Source organism: Anopheles cruzii, chromosome 2 (assembly GCF_943734635.1).
Source record: "Anopheles cruzii chromosome 2, idAnoCruzAS_RS32_06, whole genome shotgun sequence".
Classification (NCBI taxonomy): Eukaryota; Metazoa; Arthropoda; class Insecta; order Diptera; family Culicidae; genus Anopheles; species Anopheles cruzii.
Window position 1 is genome coordinate 56,196,339 of NC_069144.1, and position 15,233 is coordinate 56,211,571.

Below are 15,233 nucleotides of genomic sequence, written 5' to 3' on the forward strand. Positions count from 1 at the left end.
CGCCCGTTGTCATAATTGAGGCGTAATTGAAAACAGTTCAATCTCTCGACTCCAGCAGCGACGACACCGAGTGCCCCGAGCGCCACTTCACCAACCTAGCATGATGACCTAGTTGCCGTTCGAAAGCATGCACACACACACACCAAACAACATGAAATCGTTAATTAAAACCTAACGAAAGTTTACAGGGTGGCGCACACTGGCAGTGCTGCGTCTCTGGCCTGTCTGCATGATGTAACGCGTAGGTCAACTCTCCCACGCCGAAGAAGCCACCGAAATGTGTGGAGGAGGTGTTGTACTCTAATCCCTTCGGTAAATTGATAATGATGACGATGGCCGGGGCTATAAAATCGAGCGACCGACAGCCCCCAGGCCCCAGGTAGCCTATGTTGAACCAATTCGGTGCCACCCTCGGTTCCGATTAATTTATGTGATGTTCCCGGTTGGCGTGCGTGCGCTCCATTCCTGTGTTACTAACCACCCAGGGGGGCGGGTTAGGGTTAGGTTAGTCAGATGATTCGATTATCCCCGCGTGAGACACCCTCGTTCTCTTCGCCGGTCGGACACCACACACGCGTCCACGGGATGAATTACGATAATGGGTCCGGTTGTCCAATAAATGTGTTAATTCTGGTTCGGCAGCAGCTGCACTGATCACTGTCGCGTGTGGAAAGCACTGACCTTTACCAAGGATTCGTCCCACGTGTAGGCTGGTGGGCCACGAGCCACGGGAGGAACCCACAGGACTTGAAACCACAGCTTGCCGCTGGTGGGGAACAACACTAATAGAGGGGCCTTCTGTTTCGACCACAAGATCGAGTGTGGCCATGTTGCCAGCGTGTGTGTGGATCAATGACCGCAACAGCTGCGGCGTCTTACGTAATGTCCCTCTAACCGGATCGCGTTCCTCCGGGTAAAGTGTTGAAAGTTTCGCATTTGTTTTGCATAAGCCCCTTCGGGTACGGGAGATAGTTGCAAAATTTAGACCCAGAGAGAGAGTCTATCGGTGTCGGAGTCTCTGACGTAGTCGCCCACGGGGTTCGGTCCGATCCTAATCGACGCGAAACTACCGGGGACCGTGTAGCTACTGGAGCTACCAGTTTTAGGAAGATAGGTGCCCCGGGGCGTTTTGGCAATTACTTCTCGCGATTTCTTGGACCGCAGACTCTAGATTTCAACGTCGGTCGTTAAACTAACCGGATCACTCTCTCGGCACTAACCTTCGCCTACACTCGCCCCAGGCCCCGCTAGGCGTGATTCATCCGCCGATGGTGGCAGCAGCCGCTGTGAAACGCTTTTGGCTTCGAGTTGAACTCAGACCGCCGAGTAAGGTGTTTGGGGCTAATTGGAGAACACCACACGCGCGGTATCGCGGGACCCGCAGTTAAGGACATGATAGGACCCCCTGGCGCCGTTCTGCAACCTTGTAACAGTTTCACCTTTTGGTACCTCAGCTGAAGGATAACCGGCTGTCAGCATCAAGCTTCCTGATTTAGCAAAGACACCCCTGGCATAGATCGTTGTTGATCGCTCTGCGATCTCTGCGAAGACCTAAGTCACTTGGAATGGTTCTACAGAACCGAAAAGGAGTTGTCGCTAATAAAACTTTACCCAATCAACGCTCGCGATTCTATGCGCAGAGTTCTGTCCCGGTTCGATCCGCCAGTCCGCGCGTCCCATCATTAGCATGACGGAATGGGATAATAACCCGTTCCGGGACGCCCACACCACGAACTGCCCCACCGTTTATGCTAATGTCAATCGCGCTCCAGGTTGTCGCTGCGAAACTCCAAAAACAAGAGGGTAGGACCTGGAGTCCCCTCTTCTAAAGTCGACACAAAACTTGTTTTGCGCCGTGATGTGTTCGTGATGGTATTCGGGTGACGAAAAAACCCACGAATTTTGAATCCAACGGACTTTTGGAGTTCGGTTAGGCCAGGCTTCATCGAAGGCCTGCGACGGCACATTAACATTGACATTGAAATTTTCAATTAGGCTTCAGTCCGGGCGGTTGTGTTCGGTGCGCTATCGTCCGGAAGGTCCGATTCGCACACGCGGAGTGCGTGAGCGCCTTCTGCAGCCCACGACGTGCGTCGCGTCGCGATATTTGCGCACGCGCGATCGGTGGCGTTGAGTGGACTTTACATTCGCTGTGTTTGTGTTTATTTTGCTCACTGTTTTTGTGCTATTGTTGTCCCCTGCTTGGGGTCTAACGGTCACCGACGGTAACTCTGCTGCTTCGACAGTATTATACAGCGTCCACTTAAGTTACGCGTTTTTCGCGCCTCGAAGCGCCATGCGCCACACTAATTGCCGAATGTTTACTTCTCAAGCGGCGGTATTTTTTTTTTTATTTGCTTCCAATCCCGAGGTTGTGTCGGCCACGAACGGGACTAAACTGGGTGAACCGGACGATGATTGCCGTACACGCGGGGCTCGTATAATGGTTAGCAAACGATTTGGTTCGATTTTATTTATGATTCGCCTGGGGAAGCGATCACCGAGCGGGGCGTAGTAGCGGCTCAGATCGTAAACAAAGTCATCAATCAAACGCGTCTCGACGATCCCGAAGCTAGGAAAGTCCCGTTCTGAATGGTACTAAACCGTTGTAGGTCGAGCGCCCGATATAAAGTCCGATCTTCTCTCGCGAGACACAGAGAAGAGCATCTTAGAACCTTGGGAAGGGCTTTCCGTTCGAGGATACCGTTACGGCTTAATAGAAATTTCTTCGCCACCGGGAAGATACGGAACAAGTAACGTGTGTTTTGGGATGCCCTTAACATTAGAGAGGTTTTCACGAAGACCTTTGGGGAAGGTAATTTCGAAAACATCGAACCCCAAACCGGAAATCCGATCAAAGTGTGGAAATGTTTTTCTTTTACTTCGCTACACTTCCCTGTTAGTAGATTGATTTATTGGTCTTTGTGACGGGTTTGGGGTCGTAACAGAGTCCGTTTTCGACGTGGACTGTTTACGCTAAGTCTGCCATCGATCTCGATCATTCCGCACGTTTCTAGAGTAGACGATATTTCGCGATCTGCTTTATTGCCAACACGTGTCCGACGGGAAACTCCATCGGGAATGCTACTCCCCGTTAACTTTGAGACATGATTTTAAACCATTTCTCAAGTTTAATACGAACTCAGATCATCAGCAAATACTTGTAACATCCGATCTTCGTTAGGGGTGATCGTCAAGCGTGAGAATCGTCACATAAAACACAGGGTTGTTTGTTTACAGCTCAACCTCGTCGTCCCCACGTACTTGAGAGCGCTGATTCAGAGCGCTGCTATCTGTTGGGAATTCCGGAACTCTTGAAACGATGACCAAATCATTGCTCACAAACAAACCACTTGTACATCGCGATCGACCCGAGGCCTCTGGCTAGCGTCACACCACGCGTTACGTCCGGCGCTAAATTGTTTCAGCTTCCTCCTCCGTTTCATAAGACGTATGTGGGTGCGTTTCTCACGCATTGTTGTCTAAGAGAGACCCCGAGAGACCCCGGAGTAATGTGACTCGCTTTATGTACGCAATCTTCGTTAGTGGCATCTCTTGAGAAGTAGCAGGGAAGTTGTTGAACCCCGGTTATGCAACCGGAATTTGGGTTTTACAATTCTTTGAGCGCGATCGCATTACACAGCTCTACAGATCGAGGGCACTGGCCACATTGGACGCAACCTGTCACTGCAAGGAACCGCTGGTGGGCCCTTCCCTTCCCGAGGGATTATCAATCTACGTGTGTCTACCCTACGGCCTACGGAAACTAGTTTTTCGGGTTTTCGCTGTGCTCGGTGCACTTGGCGCTCCCGAGCCTAGCATCTTCACCGGGAGTAGTGACCACAGGCGACGGGTGAGACAGAATAGAACCTGCTTTCCTGGTTTTTGTGGTGACCGACCTGACCAACGAAGCGCAACTGGCGGACGGGCGGTGTGTAACATTCCATGCTTGGTTGGTGCATTCCCGGAAGCGATATTTAGAAGACGCCGTTAGCCGGCGCAATTCGCCCCTCGTGTCCAGGCACCCGATCGCGTGTGGTGGCCACGACGTCAACCCACGCCCGCCGGGGACATGGCAGGACGAGGAATGCGCTAGAGTTATGGAGCCACTGAGCCAATAAACTACGAAAAAACCACTGACCCTGGTCACAGTCTTCCGAAGGGCGTATCTGAAATGGAGACTCCTAGCTCCCGGGCAGGTTTGGGTTGCAACTAGGACAACCTCTCCCATCGCATCGGACGGGAACCGTGAACTGGTTACCAGTTGTGTCCACACGCAAAGCTGCCAAACTGGTGAAGCACGAGAACGTAGGCAGGGTATAAATATCGTATTTACAACCTTGTCCCTGGCCAATGACACGTCGGAGCAGCCGGACTGCATCCGGACACCGCCGATTGCCAGATGTGTCTTCCAAGGCGCGACTGCCCACGGGCGCAGCAACGTCGATCTCTCCGGGTGTTGTTGATTCATTCAAGCACAAAACAACTCTTCTGGCCGTGGTCTGACTTCCGGTCGGCAGCGTTCCAACTTCGACCTCGGGTCTCACTTGTCTCCGAATAGCTCGAGAAACCTCGGCATGCAAAGTGGTGTTGGCCCACACGACCCGGTCAAGTGAAAGTAAATCAAAATGAAAGCTTTCCTAACCTATCTATCCTTCCTGTGTTGGGTTTCCGTCCCTCCGTCCGTCCGGCATACCATGGGTGCGCGCGCTTGGGTGTAAGGACGGCCTCCGAAAAGCCTTCAGGTCTCTGTGACACGTTTATCGTGCGGTCACTTTTGTCGCAGTCCCACCAGCCCATGTCCAGCCGGGTCGGGTCGTTTTGTTAAACAAATGTAAATATGCGACACTCCGCGGACCATGTGGGCCCGATCGTGAGAGTCCAGCCTGTTCCAGCGGCAAGGGCGTCAACACCGGTATGTTCCCAGGTTGCAGGTGAAATTTATGCTCCTACCCGGCTGGCTGAATGGGCGGTCCGAGGCGCGTTGGGCCGCTGTCAAGAAATAAACTTGTCGAAGATTTGACGACACACCGCGACCGCAGGAGTAAAAGTGAAAAATATGTTGATATCCCCGACTAAGCATCTCGAATTCCCGACGACCGAGAAGAGCCGAGACACGGGGGACATTTTTCATTCGTTTTCATCGCCCGCCGCCGCGATCTCGACCCGACGCGACGTGGAACATAAAATTAAGAAATGAAGATGGATCGAACGCCTGCGGTAATGGGTGAAGCAAATGTGTAGGGCCCCCCATTATTTGCATTAATGAAATCCGGCGAAAACCCCGAAAATTCATCCATCCGCCCACACGCCCTATTGTTCGGCCGTTCCAGACGGAGGAACTTCGCAAGATGAGTAATACTTGATCATTTCTGATTCATGATCATGCCAAACGAGAGAGATGGTAACTGTACTCGCAGCAGCACAAGAAGATCCGCTTCCGGACCGCCGAACGAGCGAACGGTCTGGATCTGGATGCGATCTCCGGTTCGGCGGCCCTTCAGAAGGTAACATGAACCGGTCGGGCAACCCATGCAATCCGGCCGCTGCTCCGATGATGATGATGGTATTAATAAACGATCGCCTCCGCACATCAACTGGAAACCGCGCCCGGAATGGGTAGCATATGGTTTTTCCCTTCGCCGGAGTAGAATGCCCCCGGCTAATTACCGGTGCCGCCGGCCGACGCGGTATTTTGGGATTCGTTTGGCTTTTCCAACACCTTCCGCGAGTGCGATCGCGGCGGCTTGATTAAATTACATCTGTTGTGTTGCGATGACCAGGTCTTGGTGCGCACCGTTCCGGACATCAGTCAGACCTCGGTGTGGAGAATTTTAAAATCGGTTCATTTTATGACCAAACATGGTCCATTAAACCATAAAACTGGGGGTCCCAACGGGTGGAATGTTCTTGCCAGTGTCTCCCAAGACGCCAGCCAGCGCTGTCGTTGCCGTGAGTAAACAGTTTGACCAAAAGAAGCATTTAATCCAACCCCCACCCGGGCGAGTTTGCTTCGTGGTCGTTCTGTCCGCCGTAACCGCACGCGTGTTGGCTCTCTATCGCTCGGAGTGTGGTTAATGCGCACCGACTTGTGTTTATCCACCGTGCCCCTTGTACTGTTTATGGTAAACATTGATTGCGGACCCCAAATTTGCTACCCAAAAGCCCAAAACAAATGCCCATCGTTCGTGTCCATTGTGTAACATAGGTGGCCAGCGTCGATAACTTTTATGTAACTGTGTCGGGTTGGTCGGGTTGCTCGGAGGAGGAACCTTCCAAGAATTTGTAGAAAGTGATTTGTCTCTCATCAGTCGGCAGCGATGATGTGAGGTCTTCCTGTGCAAAATTGTTTTCGAACCTGGTTTCTCTCTCGAGCTCTATCTTGAACTTGTTGAGTTTCGATCGAATTAAAATTCTTCCTGCCGGAAAAAGGATCGACTTGAAGTTGTGGAGAGCCTGGACAAGAGGTTTGATTTACGCAGTGCGCTCTGGCGCTTCGTCTTCTGCGCATATTCTGATAAATAAATCACGAAACCATTCAACTCGCCTCTTGGTTCCTCTAACGGACCTTGATGTGTCCGATGAGCGTTTGTGGCGGTCATCGAATCCGAATGGCGCCGCAATTAATGTGTTGTGCCCTCGGTCAGCAGACAGGAGCACGTCGTCCTGGCTCCAGCCGATGCTGTGCGCAGTGACGTCAGATCGTATTTCTTGAACGTTTGCCAACTCGTTTGTCGTCCCGTCGGCCACACCCCATTCAGATCCTAATGTCCGGTCGTTTTTATTTCTTGCCGCGAGATGTAGGCGGTGGCCAGGGCCAAAGCGCATGGCGTGCAGAAGTTGAAGTGTGTGTCCCGCGACACATACAAAATCTTACGCCGTCGTGGAGGGCGTTACTAGTTTTTATTCTTCATTCCTCGGGGATTATGGATTTTTTCCCTCCTTTTTATTTAGACGACAGCAACAACTGTATAAGGATCAGGTTCATCAAATGGACGCCTGAAATGTCAAACAATCATTTTCGCAAATCGAAAACGTGCAAACCTTAACCACATCCCTCTCTTCTCTTCCCCTGCAGGATCAGTACGACAACCTGGCGACTCACACACAAAAGGGGATCGACTTTTTCGAGCGATTTGGACACTTTATCCGCGATCGCAGTGCCATTGAAGTCGAGTACGCGCTGAAGCTGAGGTAAGCAAACTTTGAAGTCATCAACCAATCGCATACCAATCAACCGCCGTTCGTAAGTCCTCAGTCGGCTCAAAGGTTCTTTTCCACTTCCTTCCGGTCCTGCCGGGAATATCCAATTACAACGCACAAACCAAACACACATATGGAGGAGTTGTAAACAGTCTGTCCTTCCAAAGTGCGCGCGCCACAATGGGGACTGGGGAGCGCCATGGAAACAGCACGTCGACTTACAAAAATAAATCCGACAGAAAAACCGACGCGGCCAACGGTTCTTTTTTCAACTTCATTCAGCTTTCGCGGCATCGGCATCGGCATCGGCAAGAGTTGGCATATAGCACACCCGGGCCGGTCCGGTGTCCCGTAAATCCGATCGAACTGCGCGGACGGTCTTCGCCGTTCGCTCTCTTGCTGCTTCCGTCTTTGTGTCGCTTCGGCACATGTTGTGGACGACCCTTGGACGACCGCTTGGGCGTGTAGGAAGTAGCGGATCGCGGATCGCTTCTCGAGCCGACGAGCTCTGCTGGGGATCTGCGCCAAGAATGCTCTAAGAATAGCAACTCTCGTGCTACGGCCGCCACGAGTGCCGTTCAACTCGGTGCGCCACTTCTAAACTCGGTCTGTTTTTTTTTATTGCGGACGGAGCATCTTCCCTGTACGAGGAGAAGACCGAGCAGACTTGCGAAAGACACGCGCGCACACGGATCGCGGGACACAGATGTTTGATCACGTCGATGATGCGCCGATCCCCGGTCAGGGACACCACAGCCAGGTCTTCGGAGTGCAGAAAACGCACGACGACGCACTGCTCACAGTCAATGCACGATCCTCCGCTCCAGGTCAGGCTGTGCAGACGATGCAGCATAGGTCATGGTTTCCCTGTTGGGGCGGCACACGCCCCGCCGCGAATGATGGGTCATGGTTGTAGAGAGAGAGACTTACTCGGCTCTGTAAACCTACGGAAGCCGCTGCTTTCACAATAATCCGCTTCGCGTTGCGATCTTAGCCTTGCGTTGTGTTCTGGCCGTGAGTGAGCCATTAATTTGCTGTTTACCACGCACTCGTGCTCTGTCGATTAGCGTGCAACTCCTTCGACGCCCATTGGAAAGCGAAACCCCGCCTAAAGTGGCCTGGTTTTCTGAGACACCTTTCGCCGACGCGCTGTGACAGATGGTAATCCTGCCGTCCCGTCCGTTCAAGTGATCCGGATGTGGCAAGCAAGGACCGATCGGGCGAGAATTTGTTTTTCAAAACAGTCCCAAATCCGAGTTTCTTAACTTCTTCCACTCGGCCGACCAGTTCGCGCCGATGACGTCGTCCGCCAGCGATCGCCGGCAGGTTCTAACCTCTTGGGGTGTTCTTAATATAGCCCCCAAAATGCACACGTTGCTGCTGCGTCTCGATGATTTCATCGACTTTCTTTCCGATACCGAAGCGGGGAAGGTTTTCGATTCCTCCTCCGCCCAAAGACTCCGCCTGTGGACCGTGGTTTGATCGGATCCCGGGGCGTAGTGGTGGCAGGGTTCGCGAATCCCCGAGTACGCCAACGAACCAGGGTGTGCCTCCTGTGCCGATCCGCGACCCGGGTGCTAGTTACCGAATCGGGAAACCGGTCCGGTGAGTTTGTGGCGCGAATAGAGCAAGGCTGCCGTCGGCGAGTTGGCGAGCCAGCGGCCAGCGCCAACCCGTTCCCGAGGCCGTTGACGTAATGATGGCTTCACGGCGCTGGTGGAACGCTGCCAAGGAAGCGCTGCCAAGAAGGGATCCTACGCACCCCAAGACGAAGACGGTGCGAAGACGAGCAATCGAATCGAAAGAGAATAGTCGCACACACACACGAACCCCAGGAATGGGCCGGCCGGCCGGCCGGGTGGACACCCAAGGTAACCCAGCCTCAAGTTCGCTGAACCGGTTGCGAAAGTTTGAAGCGGCCAAAAAAAAGGAGAGCCTCGGAGCCGCACAGCATTCCTCCCGCGGGAGTCAGCGGATCTCGGGCGGGCACTGGGAACCCGTGGAAGATATCGGAAAAGTATGGTCGATTGTGGTTCTCGCTGTCGAGTTTGAAATCGAATGGATTTTTTGTAGTAATCAAATTTTTGCGCCGTTGATGGCCGCAAAGGGGAGGTGTCAACTTGGCTCTTCGGGGAACCTCGAAGTCCCTTCTTTTTGAGCATCTCGGCCAACAGCAATCCAAGCGATGGAGGCGTTTCTTCAACAGAGATTGTAAGGTCCTCCCAGTATGTTACATAATTTCGAGTGATTAGTGATTATATTCGGCCCTTCTTTGCCATTTAAAACATTATTTGCTGAGATCCCTGAACATCCTAACAAACGAAACATCCTGTTATGATGTTGGATTATTATTGATGTGTAAGATTAATTCGACTGGGTAACCTTTCCTTATTATAAAAAAGCTGAAGAGTTGTATAAACTCACAAAATGTTTTTTGACCGGTCGATCTCCGATCGAAAATGGACAGAATTATCCTTTTGCTCACAAAATTATTAAAAGTTTTACTGGCAAACAGAAACTTGTTAAAATGGATTCAATAAATAAAATCATTCAAAACCGATCAAAACGGGGTCACAGATACCTTACCGATGGTCTGCTTCCAGTCATCGACCCATCGATTTTCGTCCTTGTTTATCCTCACGGGTAGAAACCCAAACAAACCTTGAGCCTTCGACGCCATCTTTAAGTGAGGTTCGAATCAATTTCCGAACCTCCATTTCGAGTAAACGGGGAAAGAAATGCTAAGCCGTTTTGAGGCGCGATTGACGCCATCGACGCCAGTCACAGCCTCACATGTCTCGATGTGTCCTCGAAAAGCAGATTAGCATCTGGCCGAGCGAGGGTGCCGACCCTCCCTTGTTCCGACCATTCGCCTCGATTCGTGCCACAGCGTAGTGTTGTGCTCCAAATTTCTCGGCCAATTATGAATTTCGGGCGCCCGCGCGTGATGTTTCATTTCGCAAATTGACGCTCAAAACTCACCGCTCACCGCTTCGGTCGGTTCGGAGAGTGTTTCGTGGCGCCGTCGCGCACTTGACTTTCGCCATCTTCACGATCGCGATCGCGGGCGACGGCGTGATCTTGGATCTCGGGTGGCCACCACGCCACACGAACCACTTTCACGGGCATGCACATTTAGTATGCACATTTTTGTTTCGCTGCAATTTCGGTTTCGCTTCGCTTCGGTTAGTGCTGCGTGAGAGTGATAACCGGAAAATGGCGTCGGAGTGTCGGGCCAATTTCGTCGTGCGCCGCGGTTGTTGTGACCGCTTCACCACCTTATCGAAAGCAGCGGACTGGAATTTTAATTTCAAAAACACTAGAATCCCATTTCTCACGCCAAGATGCCGATTGTGGTCAGAGCGCCGTCCAGACCGGGTTCACCGACCAACCTGGGAAGCTGGTGGGCCGGCGTAAGTTTCCTCCACGGCCAATGGCTTCCGCCGATGGTCGTCAATTTACACACACAGACGGACGGACGAACGGTCAACAAAACGGTTGGCCGGGGAGCACTTTGCGGTCGGATTTCTTCGCCTCAATTGAAATCTCCATTTTCATTCAACCTTTCGCGCACATGGCCCATTGTGGCAGTTCCAAGGGTGGGTTTTCGAGCACCCCCTCCTGGCCAATGTTAATGTTTATTCAAACTGCGAACGGAAAAAGGAGCGGAACAAGAGTGCCGTGTTAAGATGGCGATCTTCGATTTTGGGTGAAAATTGGAAAAAGGTTACTTCTTCGAGATGGAAATCTGTTTTGGAGTGTTGGCCCTTCTGTTTATGTAAACGCATTGTTTGAATGTTGGACCGCACGTCACGTCACCGGTGAGGAATTTGCGTGCCGCTGCGATCGCGGATTGCACCAGCCCTCTGCGCGAAGATTGATCGGTGTATGAATCATGCGTTTGATCGGTGAAGTCATGCCAAGGCTGGTGCGGCCAAGCGTGCTGCTGCCGAGAAAAGGGGGCTACGCGGAGCAGCGAATTCAATCACGCAAACCGCCGCTCCCGGTACGTGATGGTTGAGCATAATCCGCGTCCGTGAATGTCGCCGCGTTGTTCATTGTGAGCCCTTCGAGACAGCAGAACAGAAACCGCAGAACCACCGGCTCATGTTTACGGGGATTATGAAAATGTCTTTCCAACACTACTGACCACACGCCGTCGGTTTCACCGATTTCACCGCGCATAAAACCCGTCGAATGTTTTCAAACAAATATTCATATTTATTACGGTTATTATGCAAATAGAGGAAGCGCGACGCAAAAAATACGCGGCGGTGGCCATCAGCACCTGTTGGTCGGTTAAGTGGGTAGCGTCCTAACCCCTCACCGCAGCGTCACATACACGCGCTGGCCATAATTTATGCTCACTTCAGTCCGTGACGACGATGGACGCAAAAATTAAGCAAAACCCACGGTTCATCCATTTTTAAACTGCCAACCAAACGGCGGCCGAAATGTCTTCATACGCCCCGCTGGACCGCGACCATCTGTCGGCCGGATCCAACGGGAATTAGGATTGGTCGCCAAAGCCAAAAATCTGGCACACTCGGGCATATTTTACGCGCGCGGCCCCAAGAATTGGCATGATCAGCCCCGGCACCATCGGTCCAGTCGCTTTCCCGGGAAAGCTCATTAAATCTCTTCCGAAAGACGAGCAACGGCGCAATTCGCGGCCTGTTGTTGTTTGTTTTCTAATGAGCCTTCGAGACAGCGGAAAGTTCGGAATGTCTCTATTGTTCTGCAGCCGGCCCGGGGATCGATCGACCGACGAGAGAGTAGTAGAAAGCCGAACCGCGATCGCGCGGTGATCGAACAGGTTGTGTCTGCCTGCATGTTGTACCTTATGTTGCGTGCGGCGTGCGGGGTGGGCCTTGCAAACTAGGCTATGCTGCTCCGTGCGGCGGCGGCGGCGGAATTGATGGAAAAGAAATAACTTCGATTCCATCGGCGGTTGGTTGGTGGGGCGCGCGGACGGCCATTGGCCAACACCCCTTGTTCACTGCGCCGATCTCGGCGATCAACGAACCGGGCACGGATCGGTGGTGTGTCCGATCGGTTAACTTTCTCCCCAACGGTCGACCGATCTGACGTTGATCCGTGCGATCCGCCCCCCGATCTGCTCCGTTCCGTTCCGGGTTCCGGGAGCCGGGTGTTCTGCTTTTTAATTATTATCATAAAAATCTACCGGGCTGGGGTCTCGAGTAATTACAAGAAAACTATCCCCCTCGGGAACTCCCGGGAGGGCCCCACCCTAGCGGAAACGGGGGCTACATTATCAGCCCAACCCCCATCACCGGAGACCTGGGCGTGCCGCGGGCGGCAGTCATTCACTTTCGTTTGACGCGGGTCGCAATCGATGGGGCGTTGTGAAAGCAATAGCGGCTCCGATGTGTCACCTCTGTGTCCATTCCAGATCCCCAACCAGTTGCGCGGATCTTCTCCGTAGCACGCGGAGCATAATGGCGCTCAGTACAATTATGCTCTCCCAATAAATGGCCACCAGCATAACTCACCCCGATCATATGCACACACGCGGCACCTTCCACGCATGCTCCTGTGCCCCATTCATTCATCCCGTGAGAGCTGATCGTGAAACCTGATCGGTGGGGCGATCTGTCATCGGCGATCCCGAGCCTTCGCGGACGACGCCCCAAGTAGAAAGTAATCTCCCGTTTAGTGATTAATCAGATATGGCCACACACCACAAACACACACAACGGCCAACGGCCAACGGTGGTGGTGTTCAGCCAGCGAGAAAGCGCATCGTTTATGGGAGTGCATCTTGTGCGCCGCAGTTCCCGCAGTTAAACGCAACCGTTTTAACATATCATCACCGGCGGCCGGCCGGCCGGTGGAGGATGTGCTTGGGTTGAGCCATAGCCGCACCTCCTCGATCGGCACGATCGCCGCGTGATGGAAACATAACCGTGTGCTGCACGATCGACTGATTAATTGCAACACGCAAAAAAAATCGGTGGAGGCCATTCGGTATTTATTGAGAAATTAGATTAATTGGACTCCGCGCGAGGCCTGAGTTTTAGTGAAGCTGAACGGCTGATGGCTAGGGCTTGCGGTGGCCAACAATATTTTGTTCCCAATGTTGATGGCAATATTTGATGAAATTTTCCCATCCGCGTCCGACGCGCAAATTGGCCATCGGTGTGTGATAACTGGCGGTCCGATGGCTTGTGCCGAAAGCTCTGCTTCCGAGGCTGTAGCCGGCTTTCCCGGGTTGTCGTGCTTCTGTTTCGTGGTGTTCATGGCGAGTGATTAATTGGCCACCGTGTGGGGCTGCTGTGTGAAATGAATTATGAAACTTCTGCACGTCTTCCAGCGTGCCGTTGCAGTCAACCGCAACCGAAATCCGAAGTCAATAGAATCAACCTGTGCATGTGTTGCCAATGCTTTGTTGCCGAGTGGAATGTGAAGATCGTGCTTCGGTTGTTATTGCCTCGACATCATCATCATCTGCGGCTCCGATGAGCACCGGGAGGTTTCTGATTCCAGTTGCATTCTCCGTTCCGTCCTGCTGGGCGTGCAATATGCAAACTCTGGTGTCTCGACGGCGCTGTGGCCAGTTACACACACCTGCCCCGCCGTGGGGGAGATGCCATGAGAAAATTATGGCTTCCTTCCGAACCGTCCGAGAACCGCAAACAGCAAATGGATAATGGATACCCTAGTCGGTGGCCATAAGGTGCCCCGTTCCGGAGCGGTCCCAATACCGATCATCAACCTCTCTAAGCCTCCCCGCTGCAGCTGCTTGCCGAGAGGTACCATTGCATAAATGGCATGAGAATGCCAGGCCTGCCAATCTATCCGCGTATCAATCTGCCGCAACACCGCGGTGTCGTCTTATTAACGCGGAACGGTACGATGTTTTGGTGTTGGCGCACGGCGCCGTCCGTACGGTTGCAAGTGGCCATCTAAGGGCCGACGGATAGACGGACCCCTGTCAACTCAAGAATTTGTTGCTCTCTGTGTGCTACTTACCGTACCGCTGCGGCGGCTCAACCGTTCACACAGGTATCAATTATTGTGTGGGGTCGATCTATCTCTCTCTCTCTGATACCTGATACCTGATGCCTTCTGTGCGGCGCTTTCAGAGGGGGAGCCTTCAGAGCGATCGCGCGAACTGTAAATATAGGCCCCCTTTCTAACCTACATTTTGGTTGTTTTCCACTTGCAGACGGCTAGTGAAAAATTATCAACCCAAAAAGAACAAAGAGGACGATGAAAACGAGTAAGTAATCAGAGTTAATCCTTCGCGCTCTGTAACGGCCACTTACGAATTCTCCACTCCACGTTTGCAGATTTTCCACGCTGGTCGCGTTCAAGAATGTCCTGAAGGAGGTGGCCGATCTGGCCGGACAGCGCGAGGTGGTGGCCGAGAACCTCCAGAACCAGGTGCTGCAGGGCATCATGCTGCTGGCGAAGAATCTGCGCGAGGAGCGCAAGAAATCGCTCACGCAGGGCGCCGCACTGACGCAGACGCTCCACACACAGATCGGTACGCTCGATCGGGCGAAGCGCAGCTACGAGAAATCGTTCCGCGAGGCGGAGAAGGCGATCGAAAGCTACCACAAGGCGGACGCCGACTTCCACCTGAGCCGGGCCGACGTCGAGAAGCAGCGCGTCAACATGAACATACGCAACACGCTGTCGGAGGACGCGAAGAGTGAGTACGCCAACCAGCTGCAGATCACCAACAAGCTGCAGCAACAGCACTACCAAGCCGCCCTTCCGGAGGTAAGCAGCACCGGCCCCGTTACGTACCCGTTACCTGTGCGTTACTAATGCTAGGCTCTGTGGCCTTGGCACCTTTCCAGGTATTCAATCGGCTGCAGGAGCTGGACGAGAAGCGAACGCGCGGCATGAAGGAATTCATCAAGCGATCCGCGGACGTGGAGTGCGAAGTGTCACCCATTATTGCCCGCTGCCTCGAGGGGATGGTCAAGGCGGCCGATTCCATCAACGAGAAGGACGACTCGATGATTGTCATAGAAAAGTATGAAGCGCACCAGCTGAGC

General features: G+C 52.9%; 1 protein-coding gene across 7 annotated transcripts in view; it reads left to right on the top strand.

The window, feature by feature from the left end:
- LOC128267759 (formin-binding protein 1-like) overlaps positions 1–15,233 on the top strand; it is a 49,389-nt gene that overhangs the window by 27,179 nt on the left and 6,977 nt on the right. For all 7 annotated transcript variants that reach the window (XM_053004666.1, XM_053004665.1, XM_053004668.1 and 4 more), the window contains exons 3-6: positions 7,079–7,194; positions 14,393–14,446; positions 14,517–14,952; positions 15,033–15,211. In XM_053004666.1, the coding sequence (XP_052860626.1) occupies positions 7,079–7,194; positions 14,393–14,446; positions 14,517–14,952; positions 15,033–15,211 (785 nt within the window). The remainder of the gene's footprint in view (positions 1–7,078; positions 7,195–14,392; positions 14,447–14,516; positions 14,953–15,032; positions 15,212–15,233) is intronic.